This window comes from Falco cherrug, chromosome 4, assembly GCF_023634085.1.
Source record: "Falco cherrug isolate bFalChe1 chromosome 4, bFalChe1.pri, whole genome shotgun sequence".
NCBI lineage: Eukaryota > Metazoa > Chordata > Aves > Falconiformes > Falconidae > Falco > Falco cherrug.
In genome coordinates, this window is record NC_073700.1 from 68,683,777 (window position 1) to 68,708,182 (window position 24,406).

General features: G+C 41.9%; 1 protein-coding gene across 14 annotated transcripts in view; it reads left to right on the top strand.

Annotated features, from left to right (window-relative positions):
• The first annotated feature begins 775 nt into the window (after positions 1 to 775).
• ABI1 (abl interactor 1) overlaps positions 776 to 24,406 on the top strand; it is an 81,982-nt gene continuing 58,351 nt past the window's right edge. For 12 of the 14 annotated variants that reach the window (XM_027809816.2, XM_027809817.2, XM_027809820.2 and 9 more), the window contains exons 1-2: positions 777 to 1,031; positions 24,022 to 24,189. In XM_027809816.2, the coding sequence (XP_027665617.1) occupies positions 915 to 1,031; positions 24,022 to 24,189 (285 nt within the window). In that variant the 5' untranslated portion in view covers positions 777 to 914. Of the gene's footprint in view, positions 1,032 to 24,021; positions 24,190 to 24,406 lie in introns of all 14 variants that reach the window. The other 2 variants (XM_027809822.2, XM_027809823.2) reach the window with 1 other exon arrangement.

Genomic DNA, 24,406 nt, shown 5'->3' on the forward strand with positions numbered 1-24,406 from the left:
AGACAACAGGATTTGGCTTACAAAAAAATCCCCAAACAACACATGCAGGAAAGATTGGACTAAATAGTCGCCAGACCTTTATCTTCCATACCTTTACAACAACCAGAGGCCCTGAAGGATCGTTAACAATTGAGGGAAAAGAGTGGTAGGAATAATGTATTTATCACAGCCAAATATTTAAAGTCTTCTTATGAAACTAAAAGCAGAAAAATGTGAAACGTCAATTATTACTTCCAGGCAGGCCTTCACAAAGATCGACACAGCTTACGTTCAGTGTTTCTCTCTCCCCCTCGGGATAACCCCCTGGGAAGGGAGGTTAGGAGCCCCTATTCACGATACCGCTATTGTTTTACCGATTTTATTGTCATCTTACAGATTTCTACCCATACAGGAGACTATAACCAGGGCAGCACTTCCCTTCTAGCTGCTATCAGCCTCTCCTGAAGGGAGCTGCCACCTCAGGGCAGCACTGCTGGGGCTGGAGGTTTTATTTGAGGGGGGCGGGGGGAGGACACAAACGGCTCCCCCAAGTCTCCAGGCGCCACGAAGGCCGGTCCGGCAGCCCCGGTCCCGCCGCTGGGGCCAGGCAGGGCGGCGGCCCCGGCCCCGCCATCTCCCGGCCGCGGCCATCGGCAGGGCCCGCCCCGCGCATGAGCCCTGGCGTCGCGGCGTGGCCTACAGCTCCCGGCTTGCTTTGCAAAGCGGGGGTGGCTTTTTTCTTTTTTTTTTTTTTTTCCCTTTTTTTTTTTTCTTTTTTTTTTTTTCCCCACCCCTCGGAGGGGGAAGGATGGGTGGGGAAAGCGAGAGCTCACGAAAGCGAGGCGAGGAGGAATCCCACAATACCAGGCGGGTTGCGAGCCCGGCGCTGCCGCTGTCTCTTTAATGCAAGAGGAAGCGATGCGGAGGGGTGGAAAATGGCAGAGTTGCAGATGTTGCTAGAGGAGGAAATCCCTTCTGGCAAGCGGGCTCTGCTCGAGAGCTACCAGAACCTCACTCGAGTGGCCGACTACTGCGAAAACAACTACATCCAGGTGAGGGGCGGCGGGGCAGCGCACCGGGGCCGGCGGTGGGGCGGCGAGGCGAGGCTCCGGTGCGGGCGGCGGGGCCGGAGCCGCCGGAGGGGCAGCGCGGCGCCTGGCTGCCCCCGCCGCCGCTCCCCGCCCCGCAGCCCTTCCCCCGGGTTTGCCTTTTCTTTCAACTTTTGCAGCCCAACGACCGGGCTTCCCTGCCCCCTCTCCGGAGGGGAAGGGAGGGGGTTATTATGTCAGTCCGGCTCGGAGGGTGTGTCTTTTTTTTTTTTTTTTTTTCCCCCTTCTTTTTTTCTGTATTTATTTATTATGAGTCACATCCCGGAGACCTCCCTGGGCTGGGGCGGGGGGTGAGCGGGGCACGAAGGCCGGTGAGCTGCTCCGTGTGGCCGGCTCAGACCCGGTATCTCGGGTTTCCCCCTCGCCTCCCAGCGGCGCGGCTCCCTCCGGGGGACGCCGCCGGGCCCCGGGGCGGCGGCTGGCGGCGGTCGCTGAGGCGGGCAGCTCCGCGCGCCTCACGTGGAGCGCGGGTGCCGGCCGGCCCCTCCGCCAGCGCCATCCGCAGCGGCGCGGGGGGCGGAAGGGGCCCCGCACGCGGGGGACATCACGGAGCTCGGTCGGCGGGGGGGAGCCGCGGGGGAGCCCCGGCGGGGCCCAGGGAGCGCGGCGCGCCGGGGCCCGCATCCCGCGGGCTGTGGGGGCTGGGGGCTGCCCGTGCGCGAGCGTGGGGTGGTGCTTCAAAATGGCAATCGGTGCCGCTCGCAGGCTCCGCTCGCAGGCACCCTGCAGCCGCGGTTTCACACCGGGTCTCCGGTGCTGGAGGAGGCTCCCCGGGCTGTACCGTGTCTCCGGTCGGTGTGGATCCCCCTCCCTCCTCCCCGAATGCCAGTGCTTCTTGGCCTTGCTTTAAGGCTATTTTTGTGAAGCTGCTTTTAAGCACAGTTTGCTGTTATTATTTTTTCAAGATTTGCCGCACGAAACTCCATAAGTCTGTGTATTTGGTTATACTCATGTGGCTACAGAGCCATCCAGAGATGCTCAAATTCAACTTTTTTTTTTTTTTAACAAAAAAATTGAAGGGGGAAAGCAAATGAGCTCCGCTTTACTTACTAGACAGCTTGTAAAGTGAACTTGTTGAATCTAAAACTAGACTACCTGTGATGAGTATTTAATGCAGGTTGTTAAATTCTCTGGCATCCGTTGTTGTTGGTAAGCTGTCTTACTGTTTTTAGTAATGGAGCAGCAGATTTGAAAACACAGCTTTAATAATATGAAGTGAAATACTTTTTTCTAAATGAGCTACTTGGATTAAAACTGCTCTAACAAGCCATATTGTCAAGATTTTTTTTGGTGTGTGTGGTATGTGAGGTAGTATGAGTTAATGTCTATTTACTCTTCCGAGTTGTTTGCTCCACCCAAAGAAAGCTGCTGATATAAATGTTTCTAAGAGGCGAGGTTCATTTGGTTTTACTCATGGGAAATATGACAAATACATGAGCATGGTAATTGCGGCACAAGTTTTGACCTGTCTCCTGCTCCTGACTTTTTCCCTGTGTTAGAAACTTACAGAGAATCTTCAGTTAGGTTGTTTTCTTCGGTCCTAAAAATTGTCTTTTTTTTTTCTTCAAGCAAACAAACCAAAAAACCCAACACTTGAGCTAGGTCCTATCCAGTCATTTGGGGTGGTTTTTATGTAGTTAGTTATTTATTTTTTAAATGTGATAGCTCATTTTCACCTCAAGTATCAAGGTCAGCTGGATGTGGGATTGGTACAGTCTGTTTTATCTGTGTACAGCTGTGTTTACCCCTTTTGAAAGGAAGCTGGAATTCTAAAATTCGTAATGAGGACTTGTGCGGTAGCTTTGAGAAATTTATACCTCGCTTGTTTTGTACACCCGTTGTATGTTTACTCAGTGAAAATGGCAAATAAATTGATAAAATTACATATTTTTTAATGTGTGATGGAGGTGGGTTTTTTAATCAGCACTTTATACAAAGCCATCTGCTCTCCAGTTGGACTACTGAACAGATTATACTTCCCGTGCCTGTGGTGGGGCCACTGCAGGATTAGGCGATCTGACACAGGGCACTGGGTTGAGATTTGGGAGTGTGTATATCGTGGGATGGGAATGGAGGAAAGGAGAGGTAGAGGCTTAACCAACGCATAGTACAATTTTTTTTTTTAATTTGATGCAATTGAGCATTTTATAAGAAAGGCAGGCCAGAACACAGAACCTGTCGATGAAGTGAGTATTAAAACAGTTCAGAAACGGCTACGCGTTGTAACTTATCCCATAGAGGGTGACAGATTCAGTCTGGCTCCTCTGACTTTGGATAGCTTCGCATTTTGAGAGTTTTCTCTCGTTCTGTGGGAAAGGCTATGTGATTCTTAGCAGGAAAACCCACCGTGTGCTGTCACCTACTCTGCGTTGTGGCACTGAGGTGGTACAAGTTTATCTGACTGTTCTGACTGCTGATGGTAACAATCTGTAGTAATTGTAATAGCACTCAGATACTTACTCAGAACTCTTGATGTTCTCAGCCTTATGTTTTGTATTCTTTGCTCACTTAAACAGGAAAGCAATTTCCTACCCCTAATTACATTGCTGTATTCAAACTATATCTCTATTTTTTTGTATCTGAAAACATAGGAATCTTGTTTTGTCTCTCCCACTTAACGTGGGAATAATTCTGGTAAAATCTCAGTCATACTGATTTGTTTTTTTTTTTAAGAGAGTGTGTTCAGTGTCTTTTGGGATTCTTCAAAAAAAGAAATAAAAAAAAAGAGGAGGTATTGGAGAAGAACTCACCTGGGTCGCACCCGAGTCCCTAATGGTGGATGTGGCTCTATTGACAGTAAGCATCCTTTTAGTGAAGCATTTAGGAAAGGTGACAGCATTTGGGACTGTCAAGCTGAAAACCACTATTCTAACAAAAGTGTGAAGCAGTTTCTTGCTAAGGCAAATTGTGAATAAATTGGAATGCCAGGCAGTAACACAGTTTGCTCTCCACGTGTGTTCTGATTACCTAGAACGTTTATCTGATAGGAAGGGAAAATAGCTGGGGAGAAGCAGAGTAAATAAGTTTCTAAGGAAGACCTGCAGTGCTAAAAGGAAAGTATGGTATGGTGGCAGTCTTGGGGGGATGGGGGAGAGAGTGAGACAGAAAAAAAGGAAATCAAATGTAGAAGTAGTAATTGAAGGAAGTTGTGATGTTATTGGTGGGGATTTTGGCTTTGACTAGAAGGAAAAAGGTGTTATAAGTACATTACTATATTTAACCTGTGACATGATTTAAAATCTGTTATGTTTCTAGTTGGAAGCTTCAGTGACAAACTGGTAGAAAATTCCTATTTTCTTTTAGATCAGAGACTTAAACTCTGAACGGTTTTAAGAGCAGGTTTTGAACCTTGGATCTTTAACTGGAAGCATGTTTTTGTCTCCTGAAATAAGTTTTCTTGATATCAAGGAAAATGTACTTTATGTATAGTTTTCTAAATATTTTTCCTATCACTCTTGAGAATACTGGTATGACTGTTCGCTTGTGAATTGGCATACCTTTATTATAAAGTGCAGTGAGATTAAGCAAGGGAAGGAGTGATGAAACTATCTGATAGTGGAAATAAACAAAACTTCTTCATAGGTGCCATGTAACTGTAAGTTCCAGTACCTAATGCCTTCCCCAAATCCTTTTGCCTGCAAATAATTCTGGAACTTAGCCCCTTTCAGTTTGTATGTAACCGTGAAGAGTTATCTGAAAATCTGTAACATAAAGCTGAAGATGCTAGTGAGGAATTTAATCAGTATCCTGAATAGTATGGACTTTATCAATACTAATGCAGAAATAACATGGAGTTAAAGTACTTAGAGTTCTAATTGTGATTCTTCAGCTGAAAATACTAACTTCCAGAGAGATTTTCCCGTCAGTTTCTTGGCTGAACTGAATTACTTTCAGTTTTTAATGAAGTTATTTACAATAACTAGCCTATGAAGTGTTAGAATGATGCAGGAAACCAGTGTCTTCAGTGTTACTGTGCTGATGACTTCCTTTTGAGCAACTTCAGTTGGCTGGTGTAGTGCTGTAAAACACTGCTTACAACTCTCTCCTACTGTCTAAATCAGATGTTTCTTATAGTCTTGTTTATGCACAGGCATATACATAGTTTTCATCAATCCCTTTGCTTCTAGGCCACTTGGTAAGATCCATTTGTAATATTTTTTTAAACTCAAATATAATTTTTATATGACTGTGAGAACCTCTAAATGAATGGCTTGGAATATGTACTACTTGTGTAAATTCTGATCTTGATAGTCTCTAGTGGATAGGTTTAGCAGCTTTAGAAAATAAATTAAGTGAAAGACCTTTTAAGGAAGTAAGTGCTGTGTTGCCTAAATACGTGGTTTTTTGTTATCATGCTGTTTCCTTCTGTAGCTTCCAACTGGTATGTGGGAACTAAATGGTGGGTTTACAAGTTCTGGGTAAAACAGACAAAAGCAGGGACAGATTTAAGTTTGACTACTGTTGCAAAAAAATTTGAAGTGTCTTTCCAAGTTGGTAGAGCAATAAATGTGTGTGGCTGCACAGTGTTGCATGCAAGAAGTTTCACAAATCCTTATGTTGTCTTCTAGTATGTGTGTAGGAATTCTTTCTGGTTTATAGGTTGGATGTTCCACACTTACTATACAGTAGATTGTACATATTGGAAAGGAAATAACATTTTTCATGGTGTGTCGTTTTCCGTAAATGTTGGTAACAGATCTGACACTCAGCTTGGTTGCCTGGTGTATGGAGAGTGGCTTGGTTTAGTTCAGTACAAAGTAGTGCACTCAGAATGTCTAATTCAGGAAGTGGCCTGCTTTAAAAGGATAAACTTCTTAAATTGTCACTAATAAAAATCTTTTATGAGCTGTGAGAACTTGCATGCTTTTATGTTCATAGGTTAATTAGTTTGTATTGAGAGTAAATACAGTGGGTTTTTCCTTTTTTTTTTTTTTTTTTCCCCTCCTGGTTTCATTGCTAAATTTGGAACATTTTGTAAGAAAAGCAAATTAAGCTACTTCATGTTCTGTAACATCAAAATATAATTCAAAATTGGAGAGTTTCAGAGCAACAAGATAAAATATGGTTTTACCATACACTATGGTTTGTAGGCTTAACTCATATCCTTTAACATGTTAGCTTAACTTTTAAACACTGTTCTTTTTTTAAGGTAGTTTAAACAAACACTTGCCATCAGTATGAAAGGCACTGGCTTTTCTATGGGCATGGTTTAAAAAAAAAAAAAAATTGGGTACAGGTTGGTGGGTTGGGCTTGTAGCTCTTATGTGCTGGTGTGTTGTGTGTGTTTTGGAAAATACAGCTTTATGTTTAGCTCAAAATCAGCAGTAAGGCAATAGCGCAACTTCACTGAATCAGCGATTACCCTGTGTACACAGCAAACAGATCCAAGAGTGTTGTGTGTGTGTTTTGTGTCCAAAGGAGGTAGATGATACGAGCTTTTCCAAAATTTGAAATGTTTCCATTAATTTTGGTACGTTTGGTTTAAGAAGCCAGCAAGATGTCAGCTGCTCTTCCCATTCCATTTTTTGTTAGTATTTCAGCAGATGATTGTGTTGGCACTGTGCTGCCTTAATCGGGAGGAGAGTAAAGTGGATTGGGCTAAGTTTTTTTTTTCTAGGTGCATACTGCTTCTTCCACAAAGGAAGTGCTGTCCGCTCCCTTCTGTTTCCACATATGCTGGAAGGAAGAAGCTTGCAGTGTATGTTAAGTGTGATCCTTGCTCTCTGTGCTCTGCTTGCTGGGCCCAGCCCTGTGGAATTGTTGGAAGGAAGAAAGAAGACGTGACTAAGAGGGGCAACTGTCTAATGCTTACCTCCCTCTGGATCTCTGGGAGCTTGGTGCAGTAAGTAGCTCTTATGGTAAAGAGGAAATAGATAGGCCTTGAGGAGGGCTCATAAAGTGGATCACATTGTAATGAACTTAAGAAGACAGGAGCAGGCCGTGTACAAGTACGAAGCATTGTACCTCTGAGGGCAAAGTTCCTGTTAGTATCTATGCTTCTGATCTAAGTTTAACAATAAAAACCCCAGACTGTGAAAGAAAAAACCTGATGCAACCTCCCAATATTTTTGTTGAGTATTTTGAATTGTCTTCATTTTACAGAAGGATAAATGGAGGCATAGAATTTATAACTGACTTGTGCAAGGTCATATAGGGACGTGCTGTCAGATTTGGGAACAGAACCTGATTGTTTGGACTTCCAGTGCTGTACACAAGGGTTCCATGCCACCATCCCCACCCACCGCCTTTCCAAGTTGACTCCGTTACTACAGCGCAGCAAGAAGTGTGTATCTGCAGAGATGTGAAGTCAGTGTCCACAGAGACAGTGCAATGAATCCCTTGGGAAAAGATGCACCTGAAAACATCATTGGACTCGTTAGCAGCATTTACTTTTTAAGGGTTTTACATATCTCCTCTCACAAGAACCTTGAGATTCTAATTTTTGGCTTTGCAAACTTCTGGAGTTACATAATGATTTCGGTACTGTCTGTCTGCATGTTGGTGGGGGTGTCTGTCTTGGCAGAGGCACTAGAAGATATCGCTGTCTTTCTCGTTAGTGAAAGCAGTCTGTGTTTGACAGTTCTGGTGACTGAAATCTTACTTATCTACAGAACAGCAGGGCGGCAGCTGTGTGGATGAAGTGTCAGTTCTGGTGTAGCAAGACATCCTTGAGGGATGAGAGTGTATCTTGCTCTCTCTGTGCCAGTGTTCAGTTCTTAATTAGTAACTTACGGTTGAAAGGAGTGTGTTGTGGTTATTTGTTCTTACCTGGTAGGAAAAGGCTTGTGGGCCCCCAGTTACTCAGTGTCCAGGCTTGTTCACGATGACCCGAGTGTTCTTGCTGCCTTTAGTATTTGTGTTAACCAGAGTGGTGTTCCTCTGATGCTGTTCTTTCCACCCCCACCCCCAAATCTGAGCACTGGTCACAGCGGCAGGTGAACTCGGTCACAGGGAATCTCCCTTCCCTCCACGCCTAAGGGAAGTAACTGCTGAATTCGTAATAGTAGATACGGTGCCTGAAGTGGTTCCTCCCTTTTCCTGACCTTGCTGGTGAAGTGGCTGCCACAGACAGACACTTGATGTCTCCTGTGGGTTATAGAAATAACCCTTTGCAGCTCAAAACTTGCGCAGAGCCCTTGTGGGGCTAACACCGGGGATGTGGTAGAGAATAGGTTATGATGCACTTCTGAACAGAGTTCTGTGCGCAACATGTTATCTGTAGGTGTGTTTCCTCCTTCACCTCCAGCCTGTCAGCATGCCCATCTGGCTGTGCTGGAGAGGCTCAGTCACGTGTTTCATCAACCTCAGGCCAGCTAGTGAAATAAAAGATACAACACTTAACAGGTGGGTTCTTTGAAGAATCCGTTTATTGTACAGTGTGTGAAAGCGGAACTGTAAACGCCTCCTCTTGGTATTAGAGGAAATGTGGGTTTTTTCCTTGGGTTAATTAGTAAGAGTGTAGATGCCACCTTTGCTTGAAACTATGCAAGTCATGTTACTCATTAGATATGCAAGCCCTTAATGCTGTTAACAGGAGCCATGCATGCTTTGCAGAGTGTAGATTTGTTACTATGATGTTGATATTTTAGAAGAAAAGGAGGGATGTGGAACTCCGCGTGAGAATTTCAGCTTGGAGCAAAGCATGAGTGCAGCATTTCCAAATAACTTGTAAAATTCAACAGTCTGTATTAACATGAGATAAAATTGGTGGGCAACCTGCTGGCGAAGCTCACAAAACAAATCAGTTTTACCCTGAAAAAGATTGACTGTTTACAAGGTGACTTTTAGACAAGAATGTTATTAAAAATAGATTCCAGATCAAATATGTCTAGTTAGTAAGTGCTGGGTTTGGCAAACTGGAAAAGCCTCTGAAGATCAAAACTTCTCTTGGTTTGGGCCTCTTGTGATAAAGTCTCTTCGTAATAGCCACGTGATGTGTGCCATATTCAGTTTTCTGCTGTTGGGGAATATTCTAAAAGAACAGTAGAGGTTGTATCTTCTGCAATGAGATACAGCTTTGTTATGTTCCTTGTGTTTCTTATGTTAAGATAGCAGATACATTTGGGATAGTGTCATCCCTCCCTCTTCCTTCCTCCCTCCCTCCCTCTCCAAAGAGCCCAAAATAATCAGTTCTGTGTACTCTTTCTGCAGCAGAAGTTAAAGAGCAAGCACACTGCTCCATGTGTGAGGAGGCCCTGATACTGTAGCGATGAACATCGAAAGAACTCTTGGGGAAGAGACTGCATCACTTTCCTAATTTTATTGTAATGTCAAAGACAATGAGGAGTAAGATGTAGTACTGTTCCTACTTCTGTTATGAAAGCAAGGAGGCCTTTCAGAACTCTGGCAGAGGAGGCTTACTAAAAGAAATGCTGGTTTGACATCCTTAGAGTTAAGCGTAATGTTCTTAGCGGGTGGTCTTAAGGTTATAAATAGTTCCAAGAAAAAGAATTTGTTTACTGTTTCAAGCATAACATTTCTTTGACGTCCTTGGAAAAGAATTGAAATGTAGACTCTTCTGGCTATTTTCACACCAGTGTTTTTTCTAAGCTATACTTTATCAGGCAAGCGTGGGTTTTGTTGTTGGCTTTTTTTTCCAGCTAATCTTTCACCAGATGCATATCTTCACTTTCATCCTCTGATCTCCTTGTTGTACTTCAGGGTCAGCAAATATACCAACCAGTGTTTGTCCTGTGGCAATTGTTGTCAGTTGAGCATCTTATTTGACTTTATTGTAGCAGGTGTGCTACAAATTATTATTTGAACTGTGGTCTCCGTGCACAAATGCTGTGTTCTGGAGCCTGAGATAAGAAAATGTCTGTGTAAAACAAATAGACAAGAGAAGAATGAAGTGTCCAGGCAGCTGCATCAGACTGCTGCCATAATGTCAAGAAAGCCATGCCATAGCTTGTCTTTTCACATTCGTACACCTAATGATGTTAGTCACTATTATGTCACTGATGTTACTAGTGACAACATTTCTTTCTCTTCAGGTGCTTCTCCTAGCCTGTGATGTTAATATCAATTTGCTGATTTCTCTCTCACTGTTAAGTATCCTATCTGCTTGCTACAGGCAGTTTCCTAGACCTGTTGTCTGTCTTCTATTGCCGAGCACTGTAGACTTATTCTTTTGGTACCATTGACTCAAGAGTGCTCTCATCACAGCTGCTGGCTCTGAAACACTCACGTGCTTGCTCTCTACCTCATTGACTTTGGGTCTTATTTCAGATCTCATCTGAAAACCTCTTTTCCCTTGCCTATTTCTTTTAATTAATGTCTTTCTATTATTTATCTGCATATTTTACTGCCTTGGAGCTTAAATTATGCAGCTGTTTTTCATGATGTCTTTCAGATAAACAGCTTCTACTAGCATGGGCTTGAATAATTGGAAACCTGTAGCTACTGAATATGTTTATATGCACTTCTTTTTTAGATTCTCTTTATTGGCTCAGAGTTGAGACTAAAGCCTTGCCCATGAAATGGTCTATAACCACCTGAGGAAGCCATGATGAGCAGAATACAGAAGAAAGAACACAACTGGGGAGATGTTGTGTGCAATAGGACTGACATGATTCTGTCTGCTAGTAAAGCTGTTAGGAGGCCTCTCGAATATATGTGGCCAGGCCTTTCCTTTATAAGAAATTTGTCTTGTTCAGGAAGCTGGTCCTTTTGTTACTCTGAGGCCAAGGAGTGGAAAGGGCTTAATAAAACTTCTGTCCTTGGAGGGCCTTAAATCTCTTACCAGCGAGGGAAAGGAGGATGTGTTGGGGAACGGTGTTCTGTTAACATGCATTAGTAGGTATGTATCCACAAAGCAGAGCTGGACCTGATCCTGAAGGGTTTTTATAAAACACAATTCTAGCCTCCAGGGTTCCCACTGTGAGGCCTTGTGGCAGGTGCCTTGGATGGTGCTTCAGTCAAGGTCCAAAGAGTGTCAGACTAACAGAGATATGATGTATCGAGGCACTCTATGTTGGCAGGATCCTTGGAGACCTGGCTAGGGATTGTTCAGCTTTTGATTTGCTGGCTGGCATGCAGGATTGCTGAATGTCTGGGAGAAGCTGTGATGCAAACTCCTGGCTTTAGCTGCGTTAGATAAAATGTGTGTCTGGTTTGGAAGTGCTTGGCTGTACAAGGGCTCTCTTCAAATACTGTGGATGTGTTTCCTGCTGCAGCGTACCGTATGTTCTCCCAGCACTGAAATGGCATAGTTGCTGCAGTAGTCCTGAGATTTGCCTGGAAGCGTTGCAAGGGAATTTTGTCTTAAATGGCAACAGATTTTGTATCTGATTTCTAAAGTGTCTTTAGCTCTGAACGTTAGGGAAAATTGTTGTTGCCATAGGTGTAATTGAAGCTTGGGCTCATACAATGCTGCTTACTTTCTGAGAGGTCTTGTATCACTTGAGTAGTGACTGTGTCCTTTCTAGATGTATGTTTTGTTCCTCTTCAGCAGTCTGTCCTTTAAGCCAGTGGAGAAGGGTGACAGACAATGGAAAGCTTTCTAGCACATGCTCCCTCTTTAGAAACCTACTGTCAGTGAACAAGAAATGTAAAATCCGCTTCTGTCGGTACTCTGCAGTGAATATTGACTGTTTAGAGACTGAGGGAGGTATCTGTTGTAATTATGAGAGAGGCTCATTTACTGGGGACAGAAGCCAAGTATGCGGGGATTACCTGTGGGCTGTTGCTCCTCTACCGAGAGGAGAAAAGTTGCTGGTTTTGGTCCTGAATGTGGGAGGCATGGAGGATTTCAGCATGTTCCTTGGGCATGGAAAGGTCTTAAGAGTTGATGAAGAATAATCAAGGTTGAATAACCTTCTACCTTGCTGACAGAAAATGGGAATGGTTTGAAGGGTGATTCAAAAGCAAGTCGAGGGTCTTGAGCAACACCAAGTTTCTGGTAGGAGTAAAAGTGCTGGAGGAACAGGGGAGAGAGTGTAACTCCTTCACTGTGTACCTCTCTTCAGCCAGTCTTTCTTGCTGGCTGTGACGTGGTAGAAGGACAACATTGAAAGCAAATACTGTTACTATTTGCTTCCTACCTACAGCAGACAGCTAGAGAGGTAGCTTTACTTTTTTTCCCAGGTTTCTGTAAGGGGTTACTGCGGCAGCACTGGGAGTGGGGGAGTAGGAACTGAAGCAGGTACTTACTGGCTGTGTAACATCCTACAAGGCCTGGGGGAATGAATGTGGCTAACACTGTGAGTCATGCTTGTCAGTCTCATAAAGCAGGAGGCTTTTTACAATTGGCCTTGGAGGGAAAGAGGTGTTTAATGGAGCAGTTGTGAAGGAGTTATGCAAATAGAAGACATAAGTAATGAGCAAAAGATACTCATTTAAGCTGCTTGTCTTCTCAGAAAATGACTAAATGCAAACTAACCACTGCAAAAGTTAAGAGAAATGTATAATCATTAAGTATAATGGGTGTAAAAATGTGGCCACTCATGATAAGAAAATTCTTCTTTTGTGGCTAGGAAAAAAAATTTCTGTAGCTGTTGAACAGGACTGTTTCTCTGAATACAGCTCTCTGTGGCTGTAACAAGGGCCGCTCATCGGTCAAGCAGATTACAGGTGAGATGGTAGCAAGGTGTCCTGGTGGCCCTACTACAAGTGCTGAAATAGAATACTTGAGGGGTGGTTTTACTACCAGAAGGGGAGACAGGGAGTGATGTGGATGTGACTATTCTCATGCCTCTGATTGCATGGAAGTGCAAGCACTGCTGTCATCTGTATGACTCTGGACCTCCTGCATCTGCCTAAACCTGCCCTTCTCTACAACACTGTATATGAAGGGGAAGCAGTCTTCAAAATCACGTGAAGGAGCAGCATAAAAACACCAGTGGAACTTCAACATGGATTAGAAAACTTTGCTGTAATTGTCTGCTGGGGTCATCGCAGCTGTATTTCTAGGAACAGTTACTCACTTGAACTACTGCTGTGCTAATGCCACAGCAATTGTCTCTCCAAGGACTTTGTTCTTTTAAAAAAATACAACAACAAAACACCAAAAAAACCCCAAAACCCTCTCACTCCTTAATTTGGCACTGTGTTTTCTATTGAAGAGCTTGCTTTCTGTCTTCTGTTGGTTTCTGTAAGTTAAGCATTGTCTGTTGCAAGATGTGGAGATTACCATATTTATTTATTTTTGTTACCTGCTGTCCTGTTCATGTTTTTTTGGGCAAGAAACAATGCTATATTATTGACTCTTGCCATTCCTCCTCCCTCCTCCATTCTCCTGAGCCATCTGTTTTGTTCTGAGGTGTGTGTGTTTGAGGAGCTAAATTCCTACTTGCTGCAATTGAAGTAACATGGTATTCAAATACGTTTATGCATGTAAGGTTTTGGAATGCTCTTGCTAACCATAAGCTCACATTTTAACATAATAAGTAATTCTTCAAAAATAAACTGGATGGTGGTGTACTTAAACCACTATCAGATAAAAATTGTACGGTCAGATCCAGGAGTGTGTAAAAGTGTAAGCAGTATTAGCAGCTGTTTATGCGATCAGATAGAAACAGAAACTAGGTTGATTTTCTTCACTTACATGCAAGTTCTTGTAAAAACCATCAGTCCTTGTACTGCAGTCCATTACTTTATGACCATGAGATCACTGTATAGCCTGTGTGTTATGTGAGAGTATGCCTTGTAGTGGGAAGCGAGCTACTACAAAACTGTACCCTGGTTTCTAGTCTGAGCATGTTGCACTAGTGTTGTGAGATCTCTGCAAGCCCTTGGATGGTTTCTTGCTGGAGCAAGTATATCAATCTTCAAGACACTAAATAGAAGTGTAGTGCTACAACGTATGAGAAGACAGTTTGACCCTGTTAATGGCCATTTCTTGTTTTTAAAAATACTGTGATGTTTGGGAATTGCCTGATCTGTAAAATCTGGGCAGTGGCTGTGTGTTGAAAGTGACATTCTTAAATATGAGAACTGTTTCTGAACTAGGAACACTTGCAGTCCAGACATTTACTGGATGTCAAAGGCCTGTGTAACTCTTGGCTCTACATTTTAGTGCCTTGAGATTCTTCCTGGAGCTGGACAGGCCTGCTAGTAATGACTTTCCATGCTCTCTTCCCTACTTCCCTCCCTGCTTTGTTGTCCAGCAACATCTCTGACATCTCCATGTGGAGAAACCTGTTGTAATGCTGAGTGTAGCTTTGAGCCTGCTTGCTTTTGGACTGACCCTTTTGCCGATGCTGACATTCAGTGTTTAGCCGTCTTTCAAAGCAGCAGTTGAGGTTACCCTATTGCATGGGTTCAGAGCACTGTTGACATATAATCTGTGCGTGCTGAGGTGACACTGGAGTTTGATCTTTTATTCTAAATGTTGCTCAATGCCCTCTGGTATGATTCCAGGCCTGCCTAGAGGGTAGGGAGGACTAGAGAGTGAGGATCTAGAAAGAAAAGTAGCCTTGGAAGTTCACCTGTAAAAGGTCATAGAATTTTAGCATGTTGCTTGTCTTCAGATACAGATTTCTTGTATTATTCTGGGCTTATTCCTTCAGTTTGATTTCTCAAAACAGAGATAAAAAAACCTTCTGATTGTGTGAGCACACACTAGTCCTTGAGAGTAAACTGAAAAGGTAAATAAAATCTGTAGGAGGAACCATTGTTACCAGTATTATGAAAAGGGACTTTCGCTCAGTGTGAGCTGAAGAGCTTTGCCCAAAACAGGTTACTCTAAGCTATTTTGATTCGGAGGCTTGCATGGTATGAAAATCTACCCAGTTCTGATTTGTCACTCCAGTTAGGTTCTTTGTTGCTGCCACTGTATTACAAGGAGGATATTAAGGTAACTAAAAAATGCTAAAGTGTCTCCTTTCTATTCCCACCAAAAAAAGTAAAAAAAAAAAAATCAAAAACCAAAAAACAAACCACAAACCTTTGGCTTATCAATGAGTATATCCTTGTTAGATGAGTTAAAACTTGTTTAAAACTTGTTTGGTGGGTGCTGGCACTTAAAGTAGACAGAAAGGCATTTTAATTTCAAGCCCCATTACAAACAGAAAAGAAAAGATCAATATTTGAGAGGCAGCATATAAGGAAACAAATGGAATGTAAGCTCTCTAATTCCCTGTTATCTGCTGTCTAGTGTGCTGAAATAATCATACATGCCAAAGCCTAGGGTAGCTTTCTTAGTGTGGAAGAAGGAAGACTGCTATGGAAGTGCTAAGGGCTTCTTTTCCTGGCTGACAGTTCAGGGGTGGCATTAGTCTGTATTTGGAGCTCTGGGTGATGTCTCTGATGTCAGAGCTTGCTTTATATCAGCAGTGAAGAAATTTGTGTGCTTGATGTCATAAGGCAAATCATAGACACTGCAAGGAGGTTAAAAGTGTAATTTTGAAGCAACTGTACGTGCTAATACTGTGCAGTGCTTTACAGAAATGGAAGATGTGGTTTCTGTCCTGGAGCTTGTGTTGTCTAAATAATGTAAACCACAGAAAGTAATACTTGGGCCAAATTTCTTACGCTTGCTGCATATGCAGTCTTGAAGTCTTACTAATTGTGTACAAGGGTTGTGTGAAAATGACACATGACCATGTCTGCTTCTGTCATCTCAGTTCAGTGTGGCATGCTATTTTGATTGTATACACAGACTGTAACAACTGACATTAACAATGTATTGTGCTAACATATATATTTACTCTGATACCTCCTCTACTGGATTTGGCAGGAGAACTGAAAATAGTGTTTTCAAAAATACTGGTTTTTATATATATATTTTGTTTTTTAATAAGGGGAGTGGTTTAGGTCAGAGCCAAGATGAACACTGCTGTATTGGGCAGAAAATGCTGCTAACAGAGCAGCTGGCACGTACCTTCCCAGGCTCCATCTGTCAGAGTCAGCATTGCTTTGTAAATCGCACTCCTATTGGGTAGGTAGATAGATTCATTTCTTGCTATAATGTTGGCAGCCTGGATTAAAACGGAATTCCTAAACTGATTTTTTTTTCCCCCACTTTTTTACTGTTTGGAAAAAAAATAGTGTTTTTGTAGGCTACTTCTGCCCTCCTTTACAGACCTATTGAAGTCTGTGTCAGCATGTTGCGAATGCTGCATCTTGTGGACTTGCCTTTAGTTTAAGTAAAAAAACGTATGAGGGTAAGGTAATTATTGGAAGCTTAATCTCAAAAACATGGTTCTCGGCTGTGTATGCCCAAGTCAGAATGGGCTGGGATCTGATGATAACCCGTATCAGTGTATCTGAGAATGTTAAACAGTGGTGTGTTTTGTTTTTTTTTTTTTTAACATCAATGTCCATATTCATCTTGCATTTTTTATCAGAACTGATAACACTTTTACCATTGAGGAGTATATGTATGTGTATGAAATATATGCATGTTCCTTAAACTCTCCTTTTCAATGAACTTCTCCCCTTAATGAAGGTACTTCTCACTCAATCTTCCCCAAAGGAGATAATGATTAGAAAAATTGAGGCTCTTCTTTTTAATTAATCAACAGAATGAAAAGCAACTTCCAAATTAAAGAAAATCTGCAAGGACACAAGCAGATTGGCTAAATTGGTCTGAGCCCATAGAAATGCTAATTTGCTATCAAGGCTATTCAGGACTGGTCAGGGGAATATTATTGGTGGAAATGAAGGATTTGCTTCTAGCTGATTGTCTAGCATGTACAGGATTTGGGGGAAGGGCCTGTCTGAAACAGCTTGTGAATTACAGGCAGTGCTTTTTACACTTACTGTCCTATGTGTTTGTTAAACTACAATAATTTGGTATGTGTCTTGACCCTTGAGATGGAATAGCTGATGAGTCAATGATTTTTGCCAAGATAGATTTCGGTCTGTTTTGTTTTAGAAACACTTACTTGTGGGCTGTGGTGTGGTGGTGATCACCTTATTGTCTGGTGCCATGAACGAGTGCCAGCTATATTGTGCAAGGTCTTTACCAGGGGAGAAGAGATTTCAAGTTCTACCAGTTCCTCTGTGTTTGGTATAGCTGAGTTACTGCATCTTATCTTGGAGAAACTCAACAGACATGTTATTATTTCGTACCAATGGGCCTTTTTGTTGTGGATGCTGAAAGGAAGTTCACTTGAGTTGAATTGTAGATGCTAGCCTGGCTGTGTGTGTTGAGGATTTCTGCCTCAGTAGATGGAAAGAGTTGCTGTTTACTGAATGGACTTGAAAGAATTTGGTCAAGAATTTAATCCTAGTTTTCATTCTGGTGTTACTGTAGTGAGAGGGATCCTAGGTTTTAGAACTGTTCTGAACGGTTAGGCATCCTTCTGTGCCTGCCCTGTCTTTAAATTCCTTCATACTCCTTGAACAACCAGTTATTTAAGTGGTAGAGAGCTTTGCTGCTTCTGTTTGACTCCACTTCTCACTATGAGTAGAGAGGTGTGTTGGATAGTCTCTTCTATTTCTTGTTTTCACTGTTAGTGAAGGACTGACCACCAGTCCCCTGGAGAGAAGGCATTGGACAGGAGGTGGACATGATCAGTGACTGCAATATATTACTATCAATAGCTTGCAAGTTATTGGGTAATTAGAATCTTGAGCTTTCAATGCCCCTCCCCAAATTCAGGAATGGTATAAAAGGACCATAAAATGACTAGTTATGGCGACAAGTTATGGCAAATCACTTCAGTAAGACAGCTGAACATTTTTCTACTGCACACATTGTAGTACTGGTCTTTGTGATGCATAATTTTAGTTGAGATTTGCCTGTGCTCTGGGAGAGGTGGGTTTATGGCTTTAGTTCCCCTTCCTATGGAGGCTGGGTTTGCCCTGTCATTTAATCAGGCTGTGCTTGTATTAAGTCCCTTCCAGTTCCTTGTCCCTGCATAAATGCTTTCTTTTTAAATTTTTCGCAGTTGGTTTTGCTGATGGTGGTAAAGATATGAATGGCAGAGCAGGTGGTTCCAGTGACAAGAATACGGACGGTGACTGATCTGAGACTGATTATGTTGAAGAAAAGACAATAGATGAAGTGTACGGGTGACCCTCTGAAGTTTTATCTGTGTTGCTATGAGAGGATGTCTCTTGTGCTGCTAGTATGTTGGGCAAAGGTTGAGTTTAAACTTCTGAACTAACTCTCCTGATGTCTGGCTTCACATTCCAGTGAGGGAATTGAGGTGCAGATCAGTGAGGAACAGTCTATAACTTGTAGGCAGGTAAACACCAGGCCTAGTATAGCTCCGTGGATATTAGGAAATACTCAGTGCATCATCCCCTTAAAGTAAATGCTAGTCTTGCAGTGAGACTGGTGTATGGCCTGAGCATACTAAGCCTGTTCCAGGAGACAGTTGACATGTGACGTATCAGATTCATACTCTGTCCTTACCTGGGTGGCATACATAATGTAAGTGACCCCTATTTATAAATTTTGGAACCTTAGTTTCCCCCGCCGCTCTGGAATGCTGTATATCCCTTAAGGCTGTATCTGTGATGAGAGAAACCCTGAATGCTCCCCACCCAGCACCTGCTAGTAATAACCACAGTCTGTTTAGATCTCCTTGTACGGCTTTCGGGTAGGTGCTTCACTCCTGAACATTCTTCAGAATATAGAAACTTGTGGCACTTGCTGTGGTCACTTGCCAGTTTGACTTTCTTCTCTTGTTTATAACTGATACTTTGATGTAATAACTATCGGTAACGGCCAAACAGTCTTCATGGTGCAGCCTGTTTACGAAGCAATCTAACAAGCTTCATGAACTATGGGTAAGGAGGAACCTGTATCCATGGGCTACCCTTTTATTTAAGTATGTAGCTCCTCTGTTATTTAGTGATCTCTGGATTTACAGTTCTTGATATTCAATGTAAATTATTAGACACTTGACTCAGTAGGTAAATATTATCTAGCATGTATGGCATATTTAAAACTTCGAAACATATTACTGCAGCTTGAATATGGAACACTTGGTCTAAGCTGAACATACATTGTGAATAGTTTAGAAATGCATAGGCCTTTTGCCAATAGCAGGCAAGAAGTAACAAATAAACCCTTAAGACCAGCTTGGAGTTATTAAAAGCCTTACCAGATCAGTGAAGCAGCAACTTCGAACTCATAGATGCATCCAGAATTTCCACATAATGTTAGGAGCACTTGCTTTAGGGAGGTTTCAGTGCTCCTGTTTTCTGAGTGGGGAAGCCACTTTTCAGAAGTATGTTCCTTCCACCTTGGTATGTCCCCAGCTAGTTCTCAGGGAAGTTAAGTACTGAGATCTAGGAGTCTCCAAGCCACTGCCTGGATGTGCATGTTCACCATTCTATAAAAGTATTTCCAATTGACTGGAAAAATGAGGTGCCTGTAGATTGTAGCAAATTCAAGCTGGAAGTTTTGGCTAGGTGTATGTTGTTTTGGTTGTTTTGTGTTTTGATTTAGTTTTTTTGGTAAAACTTCATTCCTGACCTTGTTGGGAACAGTTGTCTGTGTTAAAATGGCAGGACCTTAGTGAAGGAAGCAGAACTTTGAAACCTCAACTGTAGTATCCGTCTTATCAGGAAGTATGCTTTCTGTGAATGTCAAAGGTGAGTAAATGACAACATGAACAAAAGAGAATACAAATGGGCGTATTGATGACTTTGGCATAGCTGCATTCTGTGAATGCTAATGTGATAAAGATTGCTAAATCCATGTGGCAGCTGATTGTAGCAATCCTAATTTTCTCTTTAATTGATTAATGAAAGGTGTAAGTCTTTTTAAAAGATGACAACCAAGATTTAAACCTAAACAATTATCTTGTGTTTACTTGTGAAGCAAACACAAATGTATTGCACTGTTGAATTCATTAAATGTGTATGAGCAATTACAGCAAAGGCATATAAAACTGAGTGTGAAGTTGTTTCTGTAGCTTGATTGCTGAGAGTGTTCAAACCCTTGAACAGAATGCCAAACATCTGAACAGGTATTGGGCACTGAATAATTAACAGCTCTGTTCAGCTTAGTGACTGTTTGGCTGCTTTAGGGCAGTGCTCTGTTAGTAGTTTATCCTGGATGGGTTTTTCTGTGCTTGAGTTTGGACATATTCCAACAGCTGAAGATGAAAAATGTGGAGCAATGCATGCCACGTACTGAGGAGGCAAATTAATTTCTTTCTGCCAGGGCAGCCAGTCTTGGTGTGATCTGATGAACTGCTTTCTGACCCTTTTCAAGTGGAGCCAGTCCTTCTGGTGGGGCGTTTTTCTTACAGGGAGTTTCAAGCACAGTGAATGGAACTGAAGTGGGAAGCGGGGAAAACAGAGGTCAGAGAACAGATGATGAGAGTATGGACTGGTATGATTGCAACAGAAGGTTGGGCTTCTGAAGGTGCTTTGCAGTGTGAGCTGATGTGATTTTTTTGGGTGCAAGTTTGTACCTGTAGTTGTGCGCTGCATGAACTAGATGATGGTGGGAATTAGCTGAGAGAGAAAGCTGGAGGGCAGATGGTTTGAACACTGCAGACACTATTGTGGGGATATGCCTTTGTGGGTGGCAGTTTGGAGAGGGGAAGAGAAAAATTGGCAGGGTATATGACTTGTAAAGATCAGCTGCTGAGTGATGGACAGGTTCCTCATCGTTTGACCTTGATGTGTCACTGAACTGAAGAATTGGTAAATAAGCTCCTACTCTTTTTTTTTTTTTTTTTTTTTTTACTGTGGCAATTGTTTGGGTACAGAATCAGTTTTCTACTTTACTATAGTAATTATGTGACTTTTTAAAGGAAGTTTTATTATACAAGTTTGCATTTGCCAAAAATACATGATATGCAGTGTGGAATGCCATGCAAGTTTAACTGTCTTTTCATGTATTTGCTTGGTTTATAGGAGGAATTTTCTTTTTAGTGTTAAACATAGTTACGTGAAAGCAATTTCAAACTGCAATTTTGCCATAGTAACATGAATGTTAAGGGTGAACTAGGCATACAGGTGGGAGCTTATTTTGAAAGGGAAACTTCAAAAGCTGTGATATTCTGGATTTAGAGAATATTCACTTTGCTGCTAAAGGCCACTCAAACTTCTGTTTATATCAAGGACTACTGGAGAAACAACAGTATCTTTAAAGCTTTTGATACAGGATCATAAAGTAATTCTGAACTTGTTAGGAAAACAAGTCAGTTGACAGTCTTTAGATTGTGTTGTCATTAAAATTGAATAGTTAACTGGTGCTCATATTCCAAAATATCTGAAGGCATGTAAATGTGCATTATCTTCTATACCGCTTTTAGTTTTTGCTTAAAGAGAGGTGAAAGTAACAGTTTAAGAACATTGGGAATCCTGGCTCCCTCCTGTTGCTGCTACATAGCTCTTGGCTTCTCCTTCTCCTCTTCCCCTTTTGCTGGCTGTAAAGCTTTTAGCTTGTATCTTGTGGATGCCAGTAGTTCTAATTAAGAAATGCAAAAGACTATGTCAGGTTAGTTCTAATCTAAACTGTTAAACTCTAAACTGAAATTGCCTGAATTATCTGCAAAGCTTGAAAATGTTTCTAACCTAATTCTGCTAGGACATGCAATATGTTCCACATCAGAACTGTGTTCATCTAATCCATCTAGTCATTTGAGCAAATAACTAAAACCTTAGGTGCTTAGGCAAATGAGGGTGAGGCATTTGATCAACAAATCATTAGAGAAGAAAAGAAACTTTTTATACAGTGAGGTTTTCTCGACAACACTCAGTAATTGAGTGCCATGGCTTTGTAACCTGTTAGTGTTCAGCGTATCCGTTAGTTGAAACTTTGTAGTAAGAAAACTCCTTGAGTAAAGGCTATAGATCTCCAGTTGAGCTTTTATGAAGTTAAACTTGTGTTGACTGCTGCCTTGTTGGCTGTGTCTACTTCAGTAAACCTTTTATTTCAGTTATTGGTGAAGTTGCTACCTGCATTTTCACTGTTGTCCAGGGTGGTAGAAGTTCAAGTATAAATAATCAGTTGGGTTTTTTTAGGCTTCAGCTCAACAGGAAAGTGTTTTTAAAGTCACTGCTAGTGGCAATTTGAAGTTTAAAATGCCTCTGGAAAGCCAGGGTACTTTGGGAAACTTGCTTCTTGAACCTTTAATAGTTGCTTTACAGATCCTTCACCACCAAAGTTTGTTTTCTAAAGAAGCAAAATGACTCACTAATGTGTTCTGACAGCTAGAAATGTCAATACTCTTTTTAGGTGGAAGATAGCTTTGTTTGCATTTGGAAATACTAAAAAAATTGGAGTTTTGCATGGTTTGGCCTTTGTACATGCAGTAGCTGTTTTTTTACCTTTTGGCAACAGATTGTATTAAACTGTTCTTGCTGCTTCACATTGTAGAAGGCATCTGTATGTGAATCCATTTGAAGGATGGCATTAACCAAGTGTCCTAAAAAGTGTAAAAACTGCTAGGAATGTTAATCATGATTATGAACAATTGTATGGATTTGGGGGGGAATTCACCTGTGTTTAAAAAAAGACAAATCTTTAATTAAAAGGTAGCATAGCATAGCTTGTGTTGCAGTATTTAGGTCATGCTGCAACTTTATAATGTATATGAACAGTTTGCCTTCTGATTCTCTCCTTAAAGCAAGAGCTGATTCTCTCCTTAAAGCAAGAGAGACAAGAAAGATTCCTTATTAGCTGTTGCATCTTTTCATACTTGAACTCAGGTGCAGATTTAACACTTGGGGGTGTTAAATGAAAATACTGAGGTGAAGGAATAGAGGCAGCCTTTAAGAATGAATGAGTGCATGGAAACTGGGAAGCACAGGGCTTAGTTGAATGCAAATGGAATTTCTTAGTTTCCTGACTTTATGGTTAATACTGTAACTGTTGCATACAGTGTATGTTGAGTCTTATTCAAAGAAATCAACAATAAAAATAGAAGACTAGTTGGAAGGGACTATTAATATGAGCCTCTCCTTTTGGTTGCTGAGATCAACTGACTGTTCCACAAATAAATAAAATGAGGAAGAAACTATGCTAGCACTGAGTCATCATATACTGCAAATCCTTCCTTATGCAGTGCACCTTTCCTACAGAGGGAAGAAAGAGACTTCTGGGTAGCTGCAGTTTGCAGGCTGGGTAAACAGATGAAGTACATGGCCTCTGCTGCCAGCTCCCAAGCTGTGATACAGGGAGCACTTCAGAGTGGGGTGTGTGCATTTTCCAGATGGATTTTTCTCATCCTGCCAGTGAGAAGGGACTGATTTGGGTCGTGTGATTCAAGTCACGTAAGCAGTTGCTGATCTTGGACAGTAACCTGCCCTCTGACTAGGGAGCAAGTGCCTCAGGACAGGTTGAGGACTTCAACTTAGCAAGGTGTGATTTCAGCGGGAAAGTGATCCTTTTATTTTTGCCGTTCAGGGGGAAGCTGTGCTCCTTTCTGACACATCAGAATGTATGTGTCTTCTCAGACATGATGACTTCCTCAGCTGTCAAGGAAAGTTTATTAGGCTTTTGCCTGAGGAGGGATAGTTTCACAAATACTCCCTGCATGCAGGAGCCCTCTGTGCATACCATCATGATGCACTACTTGCCCTTCTCCTGGGCCGTGGGAATAGTAACCCGCATAGCTGGAGGGTTGGCTTTGTAGGTGGCATGTGCAGTAGGGGACACGCAACTGTGGGAAAATACTTTTCTGTCTTTAATGGGCCTGAGCTGCATGACCTCATAAGAGATGGCAGAAGCTGCATTTCAGTGTTCCTGGGGAATCGGAGGCTTTTTGGGAAACGAAGGGTTGGACAGGCTTTAGAAACTCAACTGTAACACATCACAATAGTGTGTTTTCTACTGAATGACTTGGTGTTTTTGGCATATAATTCTATTATGGTTAAATATTTTTCAAATTCTTTATCTTCCTTATTGAGAATTTTTTAAATGTAGATGCAGATAGAGTACTTTGACTGCACACTCAAATGTTCTTAATTACAGATTCTTCTAAATATAGGTTGTATTTTTATGTTCTTGTCCTTTTCCCCCATACCCCACCCTTTTCCTGGACTTAAGCAAACGTCTTGTTCTCTTGCTTTACAGGCTCCAGATAAAAGGAAAGCATTAGAAGAGACCAAAGCCTACACAACCCAATCTCTAGCCAGTGTTGCTTATCAGATCAATGCACTGGCCAACAATGTATTGCAACTGCTGGACATCCAAGCCTCCCAGCTACGGAGGATGGAATCCTCCATCAACCATATCTCCCAGGTAATCTTTTTTTTTTTTTTTTTTCTAATAGAGGACTGACAACACTGGAGAAGGCGTTACCTTTCTCTTGTATTGAGCTGGATAGTTTATGTTGATTTCTCTGAATTCTCTGAGTAACATGATAGAAAATGGTAAGGCTTTTTTCTTTCAGTATTTATGAAAGCCACTTTGTGATGGAGCTCAGGACAGAAGTAAAACAGTTCCTTTATCAAGAAGC